Raw genomic sequence first — 20585 nt, 5'->3', positions numbered from 1 at the left:
TTACAACGCACATTAGCCCTCTTTCTCTTTACGTAACAGAGCTCTGCAAATACCTGTTCCATCATGTCCTACAGCCTGTGTGGTGGATATGAACTCAAACACCAGTGTAACATACAGTACATGTAAATACTGGAGAAAGGGTTGTCATTTTGTGCACAATTTAAAAAAACGCAATTTTTCTGCACAATATTTTCTTATAACAGCTTTGGAGTATGATTTCTGCCCTTACAACAATAACTTCATATTTTGGTTTCTGTAGTTGGGTGTATTCATATGCTGTTTTGTTTGTCCTGGAATGCGGTCGGTCAGAATACACCTAGGGCGAGCAGTCGGTGTTATCTGAGCCGACTGTGCTTTCTCTCTCAGCAGGCACTTCACCCAAACTGTTGATCCCTTTCAAATCTGCTGAAAAGACACAAGCCAGCCAGCCAGCCAGCCAGCCAGCAGGATAGAGGATGATGAATTATGATAGACTATTACAAAGTGGCTTATTTTCACAGCAACCACATAACACTGATATCGACGATGCATATTTCAGAGGCTTTTCAGCAATAAAAAGAAAAGAAAGAATAAAATAAATTTCTCTTGCTGACACAGCGAGTCAGTATTTTCCTCTTTAGGGAGCGGCATGGCTCAGGAGGTAGAGCGGGTCGTCTAGTAATCGAAAGGTCGCTGGTTCGATCCCCGGCTCCTGGGGAGAGCGTGTCGAAGTGTCCTTGAGCAAGACACCGAACCCCTAACTGCTCCTGATGAGCAGGCTGGCACCTTGCATGGCAGCCTCCACCATCAGTGTGTGAATGGGTGGATTTGAGGCGTACACTGTAAAACGCTTTGAGTGGTCGGCAGACTAGAAAAGTGCTGTATGAATGCAGTCCGTTCCCCCTCCTCTTACCAGTCAAGGCCAGCAGGTCAAAAGTTAAAGTCTTTTCTCTGTCAGCACACTATTCCTGTACCTGTTTCTGAGCCTGGACCTTTAAAACTTGCTGATAACACACAAGTACGCCGGCCACGATATGAAACATTAGCAGAGCTCATGATAGACAGATTATGATAAATTGGCTTGTTTTACTTGTGAAATGTACTCCCACATTTTCATGGCACCCCCGGGCATTTATTCAGGTGCCCACCAGCTCGCCGAGTATACATCCAAAGTACAATTTAAGTACAGAAATTAATCAGATTCTAACTATTGTGGTCATGTCTTTGTTTGTATTGTATTGCAAATGTAAGTAAAGAGGTAGATTTTGCATATTTTTATCATGGCATGGATTCAGGCATCTGATCCAAAGCACAGCTGGAATATCTATCATTTCCGACTGCCACATTCTAGGTTTATTTTGTAAATGGGAAGTGAAATGACTATGTATTTCACTCTCACATTTATTCAGGAGTGTGATTTTTGTGAAAAGCAAGATGAATTGGGTGTAGACAATAATTCATTTGAAAATGTAATTGTATATTCTGTAAATGTGAGTTGAACGAGGACCTCGCCCTTCGACTCCATTGGAAGCAATGTGCTCACCTCTCAAAGTGCATTTAAAGCTCATTTACAAACGGAAAGCAAACGCCGAGATTTTCATGGGAAGCGGGGGCTTATAAATGAGCGCGCTGGTGAGGAATTTGAAATATGTGCTCTTTATGATTTATATTCTCATCTGGGCTTGGGGCTCTGTCTTTTTTAATCTTTCTTTTCTCTCCATTCCTCTATTTTGTCCTCATGTTCAGCGATTCACAGAAAGTTGAATCGGTTCATCTGGACACGTTGCATCTGCCATCTTCTTACCTGGGTTATTGAGTATGCATAAAGATGTTCAGCAGTTAATTTTTTATTAGGTTAGCTCGTCATGCCACTTTTTTCCATACTAAGAGGCTGGTAATCTGTCTTAATTGGCTTTCAGTTGCTTCCAGTGTGAAGTCTAATATGTTTTACCACCCATAACAAACTTCTTCTGAGCACAGGGTCTTGGTTTCTTTGATGCACCCTGGGTCCATCTGACCGCCAGTTGCACTTTATTATTTTTTCAGTTATATTGTGAAACTGAAATGCACACCACCGCTATATTTACTTGGAAGCTATACACTACTATAAGTATACTTGGGATATACTAGTACATATAGGATATACTTATTGGCTGACTTAAAGGGAAGTTTCACAAATTTTCGCCACTGAAAGATTCTCTTACAAGATCCAGGTTTGGTCATTATAGGGACATTTCACCAATGGTTTTGTGTATGTGTAATCAGTACTGATGAGTAATCTAATATAATGAAGCAATAAATTCCTCACTGTGTACTACAATGACGGAGAAATCAGTGCTGTCCTGCTCACACACTTTCCCACAGCGCCTATATGTACCAGAATGCATTGCAAGTAAGCCTCTGTATCGTCATCCATAAAATCCTCTGGAAATGTAGCACAACTGAGAGAATGACTATGTGTCTTTGAACAGCGTGTTTAGAGTAGATTAGAGTTTTAGAAACCCTGCTTGGCTGTAGTTTTTGTAGCCGCCAACTACCATCACAATATGTCACTTGGCGGCCAGAAAAAAACTTTTTTTTGTGTGTTTGTGTGGTTTTGTTTTTTTTTCAGTTACATTTTAGAAGTATTCAAATCAACCAGTCTATGTGTCATTAAAGTAATCAAATTCAAATTTGTTAAGTATACATTAATTTTTGCTACACTGGAGCATTTGACCCCCTCTGATTTACTTGATACTAGTAGTTGGGATAATGCAATGGTGTAAGTCGCTCTACTCGCAACAATAATGACACTGTTTCCTGTAAAATGATGTGATTATTACCAGTGTTATATGACACTGGGCAATGGTTGATATCTAATATCAGGATAATTCCCAACCTGAACTGTGACTAATATTGGCTACACAGGCAATGGGTAGCCTTAATTTCCTAAAGGAAAACCTACCCTACACAAGAGCCAAGTTATTGAGAGACTGATCCACTGCTCAGCCTGTCAGCAGTACCAGTTTGTAGTTGAAGATGTTCAAATCAAGTATTAACTCCACAGTTCATAAATCATATGCAGTAAATGCAGTTTATAGTGTAGGCTTGTGGGCTGGACCAAAGGTATGAGCAAATTTGCAGTATGTCCTGTATAACACAGTTTGACACTTCTAATCTGTTTGAATACCTTCAAGATTCCTTTGGGCTTTCGATAACCACTGACTCTCAGAATTTTTACTATGTCCTCATAAAAAAAGCAAAATATCAAGCTTATTTTCTTTTAATAACTAATTTGATTTATTTTGCTGATGTCCCCCCCCCCCCCCAATTCTGCTTTTCCTCCTCCAGTCAGCTCCAGCCCAGTGTGGGATGTGACCAGTTTGGCACCCATCTACCTTTCTACAACATTGACGAGCAACGCCGTGATGACATCATCTTCTACCGCCAGGGGAAGAGGGGCGGGGACTGTGCAGATGCTGATGCTCTGGCACCTCTCTCTGCTGTGGCTGCAGCTTGCAGACTCCTACTCTTTTAATACTGCTGATGTTAAAACCTGGAGCCAGACAGGGCCACGCCTCAGGCTCTCACACTCAGGTAAAGAAATGCCGTCAAAGAGATTTGGCTGAAAGCCCACGTCCATTGACCTGAACAACATTTGTAAATTTGCAAATAGCCTGTCCATGAAAACATACACTTACATTTGTATCTCTCAGCCCGTCTACCTGTACCTATCTATATATATCTACATATATTTTTCTATATCAAAGAAAGTTGAATTAGTTCATCTGAACACGTTTTTTGACCGAAACATTTCATCACTCATCTAATGCCCCTTTTCCACTGCATGGTAGCAGCTCAACTCGACTCAACTCTATTCGCTTTTTTTGGTTTTCCATTGGGCAAAAGTTAGGGATAGTACCTGGTACCAGGTACTTTTTTTGGTACCACCTCCATCGAGGTTCCAAGTGAGCTGAGCTGATACTAAAAAGTGACATGAAAATACCACTATAAATAAATAAAATAAGTAAATAAAATGTAAACATAAATAAATATAGATATATGTATATTAATTTATATTTATTTAAATATAAATAAAATCTTTAAAAAAAACTAGTCAACACGCCCACAAATGACCAATGGGGCTTTGCCATGAGGGGACGCTATCTGCAGTGGAAAACAAAATCCCAAAAAGTAAAGCGAGTAGATTTGAATAGAGTAGAGTCGAGTTGAGCCAGTACCATGCATAAGTGACCTCTTCAGTCTAAATTGACTGCAGGTATCCCCACCCTTATAAACAATACATAGAAGAGCTAACATGTCAGGCTAGGACTCTGCCGTCTACACCTATCTGCAGGCCAGTGGCCACTCTTTTAAGGACGAGGATGTGCACATCCTTGATAGGGAGGAATGTTGTTTTGAACGGGAAGTCAAAGAAGCCATTGATGTGAAGAAGGAACGATCATCCCTGAACTGAGGGGGGGGGGGGCTAAGAGTACATCTGTTGCCATTTTACAATGCTATGATTGCAACCATTCCCCAATCCACTGTGAATAGTACACATGGCCATTGTAACTCTAGTTAATGCTCACAGCAATTTGCATATGAAATTGATTGTTGGTTTCGGTCGTTATGTCACTGTGTTGTTTATAAGGGTGGGGATACCTGCAGTGAGTTGAGACTGAAGAGCTCACTTAGTTGAGTGATGAAACGTTTCTCTCGCAATAAACATTATGTCCAGATGAACCAATTCAACTTTCTTTGATTTTCTTATCGGGATTATTGAGTATGCATCAAGACATATTCGTCTATGTAACGGTCTGATACCTGCCCATCCATTCCTTTGATACACTGCATATGTGCGAGTCTTCTCTCTCTGTCCTTCTTTCTTAGGTCGGTCCAACAGTTACTCCTCTGACTCTTATATATACAGTGTGAGTAAAGCATAGTCAAAACAAGCTGAGATGGCGGTGAAAGTTTCCGCCTTTATAATGGGTGAATTTAGGAAACTGTATCCAGTTCAAGGTCTTTAGTGATAAAGTCATCATCTCAGGGGATGCATGGCTGTGAGAGCGGGGGACTCCGTGAAGTAACGTCTCATTGACACAGTTGTCAGAGCGCTTTGTCTGCTTTAGGTTTTATGGTAAACATAGTAAACCTCCTCACATACACACAGCATAGATATGTTATGGCCTTTTTATTTCTTTTATCGAACTTTTTCCCCAGTACCTTTGGAAACACTTTTCAAAAGGAGGTTTCGAGTAGCATAACAGCATATACTTCACATTGTAAAGCAACGCAAAGGGAACAGTAGGACCACCTTATGTGGGAGATTAATGTTGTGTTGACAAGTACCAGGGTGGCTGTAAAGGTTTTCCAGCCACCTCATTTGGATTAACAACGGCAAAAAACGCTGACTATCTCTGGGTAGTTTCCATTATGAATGCTAAGATTCAACAGTTAATGTCAGTAAATTTATGTCAGGCTCATATGGACAGGAATGCTGCTCGGATGTATAGGATGATGTCTGAATTAAGTAATAGTTTTACTTTACATGATTCTTGATCGCTATCAGTGAGAAAAAAATCTTTTTCATACTTCCTTTTCACACTTTTTGTATCACTCTTATTACATGAAGCACATGGTCAGCCACTCTCGGGACTCAGTTTCTTGCTCAAGGACACTTATGCAGGTCTTGAAATAGCATGGTTAAATGACAGTCTCTGACTATTAGGCCAGCCTAGTGAGAGACCACCCAGACAGCTGTGGAATTGTTTTCAATTTGGTAGCATCAAATGGCTATCACGTCATGATCTTGTACGAAAAGAATAAAATCTAATTTTTCCATATTGATTATGAACAAGTCAGTTAGGAGTTAGTAAGTCACCACATTAGTCACCACTCTAGTCACTACATTAGTACGAACAAGTCAGCTAATGTGTTGCAACAAGTATGCAATTAAAAGTGGAACTTCTGTAATTATAGCCAAATGGCATGGACCCTCAGTCTTTAGAGGAAGACTATTTGATTAGATGTGATTTAATTTAATTAGATGAATTTAATCAAAATGTGCTTTTTGCACATTCTAGCCATCTTTTCTGTAACCATATCACAAACCCCAATTCCAATGAAGTTGGGACGTTGTGTAAAACGTGAATAAAAACAGAATACAATGATTTGCAAATCCTTTTCGACCTATATTAAATTGAATACACTACAAAGACAAGATATTTAATGTTCAAACTGATAAACTTTATTGTTTTTTGCAAATATTCACTCATTTTGAATTTGATGCCTGCAACACATTCCAAAAAAGCTGGGACAGGGGCAACAAAAGACTGGGAAAGTTGAGGAATGCTCAAAAAACACCTGTTTGTAACATTCCACAGGTGAACAGGTTAATTGGAAACAGGTGAGTGTCATGATTGGGTATAAAAGGAGCATCCCCCAAAAGGCTCAGTCGTTCACAAGTAAGGGTGGGGCGAGGTTCACCACTTTGTGAACAACTGCATGAGCAAATAGTCCAACAGTTTAAGAACAACCTTTCTCAACGTACGATTGCAAGGAATTTAGGGATTTCATCATCTACAGTACATAATATCATCAAAAGATTCAGAGAATCTGGAGAACTCTCTGCACGTAAGCGGCAAGGCCGAAAACCAACATTGAATGCCCGTGACCTTCGATCCCTCAGGCGGCACTGCATTAAAAACCGACATCATTCTGTAAAGGATATTACAACGTCAGGCCAGGAACACCTTGGAAAACCATTGTCAGTTAACACAGTTCGTTGCTAGATCTACAAGTGCAAGTTAAAACTCTACCATGCAAATCGAAAGCCATATATCAACAACACCCAGAAATGCCGCCGACTTCTCTGGGCCCGAGCTCATCTGAGATGGACTGACGCAAAGTGGAAAAGTGTGCAGTGGTCTGACGAGTCAAATTGTTTTTGGAAATCATGGACATCGTGTCCTCCGGGCTAAAGAGGAAAAGGACCATCCAGATTGTTATCAGTGCAAAGTTCAAAAGCCAGCATCTGTGATGGTATGGGGTTGTGTTAGTGCCCATGGCATGGGTAACTTGCACATCTGTGAAGGCACCATTAATGCTGAAAGGTACATACAGGTTTTGGAGCAACATATGCTGCCATCCAAGCAACACCTTTTTCAGGGACGTCCCTGCTTATTTCAGCAAGACAATGCCAAGCCACATTCTGCACGTGTTACAACAGCGTGGCTTCGTAGTAAAAGAGTGCGGGTACTAGACTGGCCTGCCTGCAGTCCAGACCTGTCTCCCATTGAAAATGTGTGGCGCATTATGAAGCGCAAAATATAACAACGGAGACCCCGGACTGCTGTAGTGTAGTGTATTCAATTGAATATAGGTCGAAAAGGATTTGCAAATCATTGTATTCTGTTTTTATTTACGTTTTACACAACGTCCCAACTTCATTGGAATTGAGGTTTGTATTACCTTTCATTCTAACCGAAGCATACCGAAGCAGCCAAAATTCAACCTTATATCATTATCAGAGGATTAAAAGTACATTCTAAAGGTGTGAACCAATCAAGTGTGACCTCCAAACTCGGGTCACTTCCCCAACACTGGTTTCTAACACGTTACATTGTCATTGCTTTCATCACTAAAGATATTTTGTTTTCTGAACGCTTGCTTTCCCCCTGGCAACCAAAAGCACCCGTAAAGCCAACAACCGTTTCCTATCCGCAGCATGGTAATTAGTTTCAGGAGTCTGGATTCATTGTCCTGCGGATAGTGAGATGGTTGCCAAGTGAGCAGCCTGCAGCTCTCTACATGAACTGTGTCAGCCATGGATCATTTGAGTCGTATAGCTAGTATTCGCTTTGGGTGGTTCTTGCCATCTCTGTGTGGGGGTTTCAACATCTAATCAGCGTTCATTTAGATGCAGCACAACAGGTGAGTATCCTACCCAGTAGAATAATAAACCTGACGAACTTGATAACCTGAGGACTAGTGGGAAAACCTAAATAAATAAATAGATCTACAGTGGTGCTTGAAAGTTCGTGAACCCTTTAGAATTTTCTATATTTCTGCAGAAATATGACCTAAAACATCATCACATTTTCATACAAGTCATAAAAGTAGATAAAGAGAACCCAATTAAACAAATGAGACAAAAATATTATACTTGGTCATTTATTACATATCTGTGAGTGGCGAAAGTTTGTGAACCTCTAGGATTAGCAGTTAATTTGAGGGTGAAATTAGAGTCAGGTGTTTTCAATCAGTGGGATGACAATCAGGTGTGAGTTGGCACCCTGATTTATTTAAAGAACAGGGCTCTATCACAGTCTGATCTTCACAACACGTTTGTGGAAGTGTATCATGGCAAGAACAAAGGAGATTTCCGAGGACCTCAGAAAAAGTGTTGTTGATGCTCATCAGGCTGGAAAAGGTTACAAAACAATCTCTAAAGAGTTTGGACTCCACCAAGCCACAGTCCAACAGACTGTGTACAAATGGAGGAAATTCAAGACCATTGTTACTCTCCCCAGGAGGGGTCGACCATCAAGAGCAAGGCGTGTAATAGTCGACCAGGTCACAAAGGAATCCAGGGTAACTTCTAAGCAACTAAAGGCCTCTCTCACATTGGCTAATGTTCATGAGTCCACCATCAGGAGAACACTGAACAACAATAGTGTGTATGGCAGGGTTGCAAGGAGAAAGCCACTGTTCTCCAAAAAGAACATTGCTGCCTGTCTGCAGTTTGCTAAAGATCACGTGGACAAGACAGAAGGCTATTGGAAAAATGTTTTGTGGACGGATGAGACTAAAATAGAACTTTTTGGTTTAAATGAGAAGCATTATGTTTGGAGAAAGGAAACCGCTGCATTCCAGCATAAGAACCTTATCCCGTCTGTGAAACATGGTGGTGGTGGTAGTATCATGGTTTGGGCCTGTTTTGCGGCATCTGGGCCAGGATGGCTTGCCATCCTTGATGGAATAATGAATTCTGAATTATACCAGCAAATTCTTAAGGAAAATGTCAGGACATCTTTCCGTGAACTGAATCTCAGGAGAATGTGGTTCATGAAACAAGATAATGACCCTAAGCACACAAGTCGTTCTACCAAAGAATGGTTAAAGAAGAATAAAGTAAATGTGTTGGAATGGCCAAGTCAACGTCTTGACCTTAATCCAATCCAAATGTTGTGGAAGGACCTGAAGCGAGCAGTTCATGTGAGGAAACCCACCAACATCCCAGAGTTGAAGTTGTTCTGTACGGAGAAATGGGCTAAAATTCCTCCAAGCTGATGTGCAGGACTGATCAACAGTTACCAGAAACGCTTAGTTGCATAAGGGGGGGGAGGGTCACACCAGATACTGAAAGCAAAGGTTCACATACTTTTGACACTTACAGATATGTAATATTGGATCATTTTCCTCAACAAATAAATGACCAAGTATATTGTTTTTGTCTCATTTTTTTAACTGGGTTCTCTTTATCTACTTTTAGGGCTTGTGTGAAAATCTGATGATGTTTTAGGTTATATTTATGCAGAAATATAGAAAACTCTATAGGTTTCACAAACTTTCAAGCACCACTGTAAATAAATAAGTAGCATAGGCGTCCTTGTGGCTCGGCCACATAACCACATTTTATGTGGGCTCAGGCCTGATTGCAGCATCTTCAGTGTGAATCTGTCTCATGACTTTTGTTGCATGTCTGCTGCTGTCTCTCTCTGTGCATCTTTAAAAAAAAAAGTGACAGCAATCAAATCACCGATCTATTCACTTTAATTCATTCAGCAAATTATATTACTGTACACATCAAAACAGTTCTTGTCTAAAACACAATGTCTCCTTTAAGGAGGATAACCAGGCCAGTCCTGAAGCTCAGCAGCCATTAGCTCATAAATTAATCAAGAACTTAGAGGAAAAGGAAAAATATGGTAAAAAGAGAATTAGAAAGATAGATTGTGATATAAGATCACAAGTCATGCATATGGTTGAAAATAAAGAGCTCAAAAAACAAAGATATCTGTCTCCGAAAGGCAGAATGATCACATAATTGACGATTTTATGAACGCTGTCATTGAATCTATTCTAGCTGCTCAGAGAAATGTCTTGAATCGCTTGCGTAAATGCTCTGATGTCACATCTGCTCAGCACATGAAAGCTACACAGTGGAAAAAAAGGCTTGACACACTGGGATGGCAGGCCATTACATCAAACGATAATTTTACGCTATTTTCCAGCACAAAGGGACACTCTTAATCTAATTCCAGCTCACTGCCTTTCGAGTCACTCTCTGTCATCTTTTCTGCAGATGTTGATTTTGACTTACATGCTTTGCCCCTTGTGCATAGTGGCACAGGTGGAGTTTGTTAGCATTGAGTCAACACATCGCTCTTCCAGCAGACTGCATGGCGCCTCTTAGTGCCATTGAAAAGGTGATACAAAAGTGCTCACAACTTTGCATGTATTTGCAAACCCATTCATGTGTTTACATGAACTCTTCTGTCCCATTAAGTTTGTTCTCCTGTTTCTTCAGCGCTGGATATTGTAGTGTAAAACAAAACCTGGAGCAACCCTGTGAGAGGTGGTGAGGTAACATCTCCTATTTGGTACGAAGGTTTCTACGTAGTGGTTTTCACAGTAGTAAAAAAAAAGGAACTGGGAGGATAGGATTTTAATTTGCTAGTGAGGTAGAAGCAGCAGTAGCTGTCTTGCTGTGTTTGTGGCTGAAGAGAGAGAGAGGGGGAGAGACCATTAACTTTTTACAGAGATGAAACTCTGACAAGAGCTTCAGGGGGTTTAAGCTATATAGCACAGAGCGCTGCCTAGTGCACGCATGCATGCACACATACACACACACACACACACACACACACACACACACACACACACACACACACACACACACACACACACACAGAAAATTAGTGTGCATCAGCTTTGACCTGGGTATGATCTTAACAGGAATCCAGCCCTCCCCTGGTGAGACACTGTTAGCCAGTGTATGGTATTGGAAAAAATAACTTACATTGCAATATTTTTTTCTGCGAGATATATTGCGATATGAAAAAAATAAAGGGATTTTTACCAGACGACTTGAATAGCTCCATTTGGAAAGAATCATTCTAATCATTCTAGAATGATTGGGGGGATTTTATAGGAGAGTTGTTGGGAAATTGTTAAGAGTCAGCGTTGCCTTTTTTCACCATTCATACGGGAAGAGGAGGACATGGAGCCAGACAGACGATGCAAAGCGACGGCCGAGAATAGTGATGCGCGGACCGGCTCTGACATCATCCTAATCCACATGTACACATAAATCATCCAGTTGCCACGCACCGGAACGAATTATTTTCTCCGATTTCCCGATCACACATTACCATTATTTTTCAGTGAGACATACGGTGCATCCGGAAAGTATTCACACCCCTTCACTTTCCCCACATTTTGTTATGTTACAGCCTTATTCCAAAATGGATTAAATTCCTTTTTTTCTCATCAATCTACACACAATACCCCATAACAACAAAGTGAAAAAGGTTTTGTAGAAATTTTTGCAAATTTATTAAAAATAAAAAATTAAAATATTGCATGTACATAAGTATTCACACCCTTTGCTATGACACTCAAAATTGAGCTCAGGTTCATCCTGTGTCCACTGATAATCCTTGAGATGTTTCTACATCTTGATTGGAGTCCACCTGTAGTAAATTCAATTGATTGGACATGATTTGGAAAGGCACACACCTGTCTATATAAGGTCCCACTGTTGACAGTGCATGTCAGAGCAGAAACCAAGCCATGAAGTCAAAGGAATTGTCTGTGGACCTCCGAGACAGGATTGTATCGAGGCACAGATCTGGGGAAGGGTACAAAAAAATGTTCTACAGCTTTGAAGGTCCCGAAGAGCAGTGATCTCCATCATTCGTGAATGGAAGAAGTTTGGATCCACCAGGACTCTTTCTAGAGCTGGCCGCCCAGCCAAACTGAGCAATCGGAGGAGAAGGGCCTTGGTCAGGGAGGTGACCAAGAACCTGATGATCACTCTGACAGAGCTCCAGCGTTCCTCTGTGGACATGGGAGAACCTTCCAGAAGGACAGCCATCTCTGCAGCACTCGACCAATCAGGCCTTTATGGTAGAGTGGCCAGACGGAAGCCTCTGCTCAGTAAAATACACATGACAGCCCGCTTGGAGTTTGCCAGAAAGCACCTAAAGGACTCTCAGACCATGAGAAACAAGATTCTCTGGTCTGATGAAACCAAGATCTAACTCTTTGGCCTGAATGCCAAATGTCATGTCTGGAGGAAACCAGGCACCTCTCATCACCTTGCTAATACCATCCCTACAGTGAAGCATGGTGGTGGCAGCATCGTGCTGTGGGGATGTTTTTCAGCGGCAGGAACTGGGAGACTAATCAGGATCGAGGGAAAGATGAATGGAGCAAAGTACAGAGGGATCCTTGATGAAAACCTGCTCCAGAGCGCTCAGGACCTCAGACTGCGGCGAAGGTTTACCTGTCAACACGACAACGACCCTAAGCACACAGCCAAGACAATGAAGGAGTGGCTTCAAGACAAGTCTGTGAATGTCATTGAGTGGCCCAGCCAGAGCCCAGACTTGAACCCCGTTGAACATCTCTGGAAAGACCTGAAAATAGCTGTGCAGCGACGCTCCCCATCTAACCTTACAGAGCTCGAGAGGATCTGCAGAGAAGAATGGGAGAAATACCCCAAATATAGGTGTGCCAAGCTTGTAGCTTCATACCCAAGAAGACTTGAGGCTGTAATCGCTGCTAAGGGTGCCTCAACCAAGTACTGAGTAAAGGGTGTGAATACTTATGTACATGCAATATTTCAGTTTTTTATTTTTAATAAATTTCTACAAAACCTTTTTCGCTTTGTCATGGAGTATTGTGTGTAGATTGATGAGAAAAAAAAGGAATTTAATCCATTTTGGAATAAGGCTGTAACATAACAAAATGTGGGGAAAGTGAAGGGGTGTGAATATTTTCTGGATGCACTGTATGTAAGTCAGTGATTGCTGGGATAGGCTCCAGCATACCGTGAACCTGTTTGGGATAAGCTGCTTGGATAATGGATGGATGGATGGATATATGTAAGCGTGATGATATGGTAACATATTACACCATGTTTGGGGTATTTTTGTGGCTATCATACATACAGCGCTTCACAGCTGTTACATACGACATACCCAGCACTTCACACATCATGGTTTTATATTTCACTAAATCATTCCCACACAGAACATTTCTGCCATTTCTTTTTTTTATTCTCTTTTTTTTAATGCTCTCTCAGATATTTTTTTTGCCTCCATTGCTGTTTAAGAAAAATAAACACCACAATTAACGCAATGAGTCTAGTCTGCGAAATCGCGCCTGATTAAAAACGAAGCTCAAAATATATCCACATTTTAGAGAATGTAATTAATATTTTCCTCATTAATGATGTATTATTTCACCAACCCAAACACAGCCGCTATTACGCAGAATGTTAATTTTTATGACCCGGCCTGTCTGATTCGCTGATTAACCGAGGTGCCTGCAGATACAGTGCATCCGGAAAGTATTCACACCCCTTCAGTTTCCCCACATTTTGTTATATTACAGCCTTATTCCAAAATGGATTAAATTCCTTTTTTTTCCTCATCAATCTACATACAATACCCCATAATGACAAAGCGAAAAAGGTTTTGTAGACATTTTCGCAAATTTATTAAAAATAAAACACTGAAATATTGCATGTACATAAGTATTCACACCCTTTACTCAGTACTTGGTTGAGGCACCCTTGACAGTGATTACAGCCTCAAGTCTTCTTGGGTATGAAGCTACAAGCTTGGCACACCTATATTTGGGGTATTTCTCCCATTCTTCTCTGCAGATCCTCTCGAGCTCTGTAAGGTTAGATGGGGAGCATCGCTGCACAGCTATTTTCAGGTCTTTCCAGATATGTTCAACGGGGTTCAAGTCTGGGCTCTGGCTGGGCCACTCAAGGACATTCACAGACTTGTCCCGAAGCCACTCCTTCGTTGTCTTGGTTGTGTGCTTAGGGTCGTTGTCGTGGTGAAAGGTAAACCTTCGCCCCAGTCTGAGGTCCTGAGCACTCTGGAGCAGGTTTTCATCAAGGATCTCTCTGTACTTTGCTCCATTCATCTTTCCCTCGATCCTGACTAGTCTCCCAGTTCCTGCCGCTGAAAAACATCCCACAGCATGATGCTGCCACCACCATGCTTCACTGTAGGGATGGTATTAGCAAGGTGATGAGAGGTGCCTGGTTTCCTCCAGATGTGACGTTTGGCATTCAGGCCAAAGAGTTAAATCTTGGTTTCATCAGACCAGAGAATCTTGTTTCTCATGGTCTGAGAGTCCTTTAGGTGCTTTCTGGCAAACTCCAAGCAGGCTGTCATGTGCCTTTTACTGAGCAGAGGCTTCCGTCTGGTCACTCCCATCTCCACAGAGGAACGCTGGAGCTCTGTCAGAGGGACCACCGGGTTCTTGGTCACCTCCCTGACCAAGGCCCTTCTGCCCCGATTGCTCATTTTGGCTGGGCGGCCAGCTCTAGGAAGAGTCCTGGTGGATCCAAACTTCTTCCATTTACGAATGATGGACACCAGTGTGCTCTTCAGGACCTTCAAAGCTGTAGAATTTTTTTTGTACCCTTCCCGAGATCTGTACCTCGATACAATCCTGTCTCGGAGGTCCACAGACAATTCCTTTGACTTCATGGCTTGGTTTCTGCTCTGACATGCACTTTCAACAGTGGGACCTTATATAGACAGGTGTATGCCTTTCCAAATCATGTCCAATCAATTGAATTTACTACGGGTGGACTCCAATCAAGATGTAGAAACATCTCAAGGATGATCAGTGGAAACAGGATGAACCTGAGCTCAATTTTGAGTGTCATAGCAAAGGGTGTGAATACTTATGTACGTGCAATATTTCAGTATTTTATTTTTAATAAATTTGCAAAAATTTCTACAAAACCTTTTTCACTTTGTCATTATGGGGTATTGTGTGTGTAGATTGATGGGGAAAAAAGGAATTTAATCCATTTTGGAATAAGGCTGTAACATAACAAAATGTGGGGAAAGTGAAGGCATGTGAATACTTTCCGGATGCACTGTATAACTGCAATCTGCACATAGTAACTAGCTGAACAGCAGACGAACATGTCAATGTGTCATTTGTCCAAATAGAGCGAAATCGAAGTACATTTTACATCAGACAGACTTCTCTTGTAAATCAGCGACGGAAAATGAGAACCGTGTGAGTTTTCCTTTCATAACAAGCAGCAAAATGATGTATCATGAGATGTTTGAGTTAATTTGCCTTACTTCACATCGCACATCTTTGCATGTCTTGTGATGTGACTATGGCACATGTGCACATCATGATGACAATGCTGAAACAATATATCATGCAGCCCTAGTGTGTGTGTTTGTGTGTGTGTGTGTGTGTGTGCACACGTGCACATATTTTCGCGTGTTACTGTGCCTGTGTATTGGGTGCCATTCTGGAAAAATGTCATTTAAATTGCGAGATATACATTGTATTGATTTGATGTTAAAATATGTGATCAGATACACTACCGTTCAAAAGTTTGGGATCACCCAAACAATTTTGTGTTTTCCATGAAAAGTCACACTTATTCACCACCATATGTTGTGAAATGAATAGAAAATAGAGTCAAGACATTGACAAGGTTAGAAATAATGATTTGTATTTGAAATAAGATTTTTTTTACATCAAACTTTGCTTTCGTCAAAGAATCCTCCATTTGCAGCAATTACAGCATTGCAGACCTTTGGCATTCTAGCTGTTAATTTGTTGAGGTAATCTGGAGAAATTGCACCCCACGCTTCCAGAAGCAGCTCCCACAAGTTGGATTGGTTGGATGGGCACTTCTTTGAGCAGATTGAGTTTCTGGAGCATCACATTTGTGGGGTCAATTAAACGCTCAAAATGGGCAGAAAAAGAGAACTTTCATCTGAAACTCGACAGTCTATTCTTGTTCTTAGAAATGAAGGCTATTCCATGCGAGAAATTGCTAAGAAATTGAAGATTTCCTACACCGGTGTGTACTACTCCCTTCAGAGGACAGCACAAACAGGCTCTAACCAGAGTAGAAAAAGAAGTGGGAGGCCGCGTTGCACAACTGAGCAAGAAGATAAGTACATTAGAGTCTCTAGTTTGAGAAACAGACGCCTCACAGGTCCCCAACTGGCATCTTCATTAAATAGTACCTGTTAGAGCCTGTTTGTGCTGTCCTCTGAAGGGAGTAGTACACACCGGTGTAGGAAATCTTCAATTTCTTAGCAATTTCTCGCATGGAATAGCCTTCATTTCTAAGAACAAGAATAGACTGTCGAGTTTCAGATGAAAGTTCTCTTTTTCTGCCCATTTTGAGCGTTTAATTGACCCCACAAATGTGATGCTCCAGAAACTCAATCTGCTCAAAGAAGTGCCCATCCAACCAATCCAACTTGTGGGAGCTGCTTCTGGAAGCGTGGGGTGCAATTTCTCCAGATTACCTCAACAAATTAACAGCTAGAATGCCAAAGGTCTGCAATGCTGTAATTGCTGCAAATGGAGGATTCTTTAACGAAAGCAAAGTTTGATGTAAAAAAAATCTTATTTCAAATAAAAATCATTATTTCTAACCTTGTCAATGTCTTGACTCTATTTTCTATTCATTTCACAACATATGGTGGTGAATAAGTGTGACTTTTCATGGAAAACACGAAATTGTTTGGGTGATCCCAAACTTTTGAACGGTAGTGTATATATATGACCAGACAGACCAACCTGAGCACAGCCTAGATTGACTACAAGAAAGCCTCCGATTCGTGTGGGACAACAGGACACTAATAGCCTTCATCAAGAACTCAATGTGGCAATGAAAAACTTCACTAGAGGCCAACTCATAGACAATCACAAAGGTAACCATCAAATGTTGCATATACCAAGGTAATGCACTGTCCCCGCTGCTGTTCTGCATAGGCCTGAACCCCCTCAGTCAGATTATCACAAAGAGTGCATATGGATACAGGTTCAGAAGTAGAGTTACCATCAACCACCTTCTATACATGGATGACATCAAGCTGTATTCCAGGAATGAGCGAGACATTGACTCGCCGATCCACCTCACCTACAGCGAGGACATCGGGATGTCATTCGGATTGAACAAGTGCGAGTGAATGGTGGCAAAAAGAGGAAAGGTGGTGAACACTGAAGGGGTTGAATTACCAGATGATAGGATAACACATACAGGACAGCTAGGGGTACCTGGGTATTCCACAAGCAAATGGAAACCACGAGGAGGCAGCAAGGAAGTCAGCTACAGCCAAAAACCTCTAGAGAGTGAGGTAGGTCCTGAGGAGCCAGCTCAACGAGAATAATAAGATCCAAGCCTACACATATGCCCAACCAGTCATCAGATACCCAGCTGGAATAATAAACTGGCCAAAAGAGTAGATAAAGGCCACAGATGTCGAGACACAGAAACTCCTCACAATGCACGAAGTCCAACAGCCTGAGACTCTATGAAAAGCAAAAAAACGGGGACCGAGAGTTAATGAGTGTCAGAGCCACTATCCAGGATGAAACAAGGAACATCCATGAGTACATCAGAAAGAGGTCCCCCCAGGATGATCTGCTGAGTGAGTACCTCAGGCAGCAGAAGACAGAAAGTACAGAGAAGAGGAGGTATCATGGAAGGACAAGCCCCTCCATGGGATGTACCATTGACAGATAGAAGACATAGCTGATATTGAGAAATCGTACCAGTGGCTAGAGAAGGCTGGACTGAAGGACAGCACAGAGGCTCTGATCATAGCAGCACAAGAACAGGTACTCAGGACAATATCAATTGAGGCAGGGGTCTACTACACCAGACAAGACTCAAGATACAGGCTATGCAAATATGCCCCTGAGACAGTCCAGCACTTAATAGCAGGGTCTAAAATGCTAGCTGAGAACGCATACACTGAAAGGTATAACCAAGTGGCTGGGATAGTGTGCAGGAATACCTGTACTGAATACAGACTGGAAGTCCCCAAGTCCAGATGGGAGACACCACCAAAGGTGGTTGAAAATGGCAGAGCTAAGGTCCTGTGGGACTTCAAGTTCCAGACTGACTAGCAGGTGCTGACTAACCAACCAGCATTGTGGTGGTCAGCAAGGAACAGAAGACAGCAGTGGTGATTGGTTTAGCAGTCCTGAGTGACAGCAACATCAGGGAGAAAGAGCATGAGAAGCTAGAGAAATACCAAGGGCTGAGGGAAAAACTAGATTAGATGTGGAAGGTCAAATCCACAGTAGTCCCAGGAGCACTAGGGGTTGTGACCCCCAAACTGGGACAGTGGCTCCAGCAGATTCCAGGAACAACATCTGAGGTCTCTGTCTAGAAGAGTGCAGTCCTAGGAACAGCTAAGATACTGGGCAGAACCCTCAAACTCCCAGGCCTCTGGTAGAAGAACCGAGTTTGTGGAAGACACACACCACCTAAAAAAAGGGTGAGAGGGAGATTTTTATATATATATATATATATATATATATATATATATATATATATATATATATATATATATATATATATATATATATGTAGTATATCTGTTGACCATATAGTTTAACATCAAATCAATGTATATTCCCACAATTCAAATGACATTTTCCCTGAATGGCATCCCATACATGGGTCTTCTTCCTCAACTTTAAAATCTACTCTCCACTGTCTTCTAAAAAACACACACTGCCAAACATTCAATTCTGACAGGATATCCCTCTCTCTCTCTCTCTCTCTCTCTCTCTCTCTCTCTCTCTCTCTCTCTCTCTCTCTCTCTCTCTCACACACACACACACACGCACACACACACACACACACACACACAAACACATTCTTGGGCTCACTGCCACACTCACACAAATATTCAGGTCAAAACAGTAAGATGCACACACACTAAATCAGATCCAGGTGCACATATTGTATTATATTTTCTTTTCAGATTATATACAAATATCACAAGTATCAATAATGTAAGACAGCCTTAAACACACACACACACACACACACACACACTCAAATATTCACGTTAAAACAAATTAGATGCCCACACACTGAATCAGATCCAGGCACACATACTGTTTTTTTTTTTCCCAGATTGTGTACAAATAGCACATGTATCAATGATGTAAGACACACACACACACACACATACACAAATATTCAGGTCAAAACAAATAGTTACACACACTAAATCGGATCCAGGTACACATACTATTTTATATTTTCTTTCCAGGTTATGCACAAGGATCACAAGTATCAATAATATAAGACGAACTTACACACACACCTACACACACACACACTAACACACACACACACACACAGAGGCCCATACATGCTGTTGCACATATTTAGAGACACCCATCTACACAAATTCACACAGAGAAACACACAAAAACACAGACGTGAGTCACTCCAGCCCAGTGGGGTGAAATGTGTTATTTCTTACAGGTATTAACATCATATTTTACAGGTCCGACAAGCCCAATGGGGAAATAACTGACACGGCTTTGAAGAATGGAAATGTTGATAAGTTCTAAAGGTTAAATGTCTGGAATCTGTGCTGTTCGCTAGTGTGTAAATACCCAGACAGGGGTCAAGCAGTATTTACACTGTAGAAATTAAATTTATGTTCCCGTGCAATGTGACATAGTTTGAAGATAGTACAGCGTGCTCAGACAAGTCAGTGTGTGATCCTTAAACACAACAGTTTGTGAGGCAATGGCAATTATTTCGCAATTATTTTGAGTGAGGACATTTTAAGCTGTTAACTGACATGAATTGGGTTGATCGGTTTTTATGGACTGGTACTATTCAAGATAAATGTGTTCAAGATTAGCCTTTGTTGACCTATTTCAGATAAACTGACTCACCCGTGATGTGTTTTTAAAATGTTAAAATTAATTTGACACTTTATTTAATAGATACAGAGCGGCTGCAGGGACACCTCAGCAGCACACATGGCTTTCAAGGGAACTGAACCTGTGGCCTTTTGTTCTTGTTGACAGTAGGTTTTTTTTCCCCAATTTCAAGATCATTTTTAACAATTTGCTAGTGTAGCTTCATCCAGGAAAATTCAACTCACTATAAATTCTTTCATTATGTCAAAGTCTTGGCGATTTAGACGGTTGAGGACATTTAAGACAGTTCAAGACATTCACACCATTATGAGCGCTGCTGGAGATGCTGGGGCTTGTTGCCATGCTCAAGGGTACATCAGGAATCAAGAATCAGGAACACTTCATTTGTCATTTCATTTCATGCACTTGCGTACATGAAATGAAAAGAAATATCGTTTCCCCCAGTTCACAGCAGTGTAACACAAAGACAAAAACACACATCCAAACTACAAGAACACATATATCCAAACTACAAAAAAACTGCAAAACACATATAAATCCAACATATCCACACACAAAAATAAAAAGTTTCACTGTCCAAAGGAGCGAACACCAGGATGACTCTCAGAACTGCCGGTCTGCATGGGCTAGCAGTTAGCTTAGCCTGCCCTGTTTCCACATCCTGTCAGACCGCC

The 20585-nt window shown here is 41.4% G+C and overlaps 1 protein-coding gene across 2 annotated transcripts in view; it reads left to right on the top strand.

Annotated features, from left to right (window-relative positions):
• The window catches only part of si:dkey-49n23.1 (semaphorin-3D), a 141496-nt gene that overhangs the window by 45902 nt on the left and 75009 nt on the right, over positions 1 to 20585 (top strand). For both annotated transcript variants that reach the window (XM_056273144.1, XM_056273143.1), the window contains exon 2: positions 3310 to 3555. In XM_056273144.1, the coding sequence (XP_056129119.1) occupies positions 3387 to 3555 (169 nt within the window). In that variant the 5' untranslated portion in view covers positions 3310 to 3386. The remainder of the gene's footprint in view (positions 1 to 3309; positions 3556 to 20585) is intronic.

Source organism: Lampris incognitus, chromosome 2 (assembly GCF_029633865.1).
Source record: "Lampris incognitus isolate fLamInc1 chromosome 2, fLamInc1.hap2, whole genome shotgun sequence".
In the NCBI taxonomy this organism is placed as follows: Eukaryota; Metazoa; Chordata; class Actinopteri; order Lampriformes; family Lampridae; genus Lampris; species Lampris incognitus.
The sequence above is the reverse complement of the archived record's forward strand: the minus strand, read 5'-3'. Positions and strand labels throughout refer to the sequence as shown.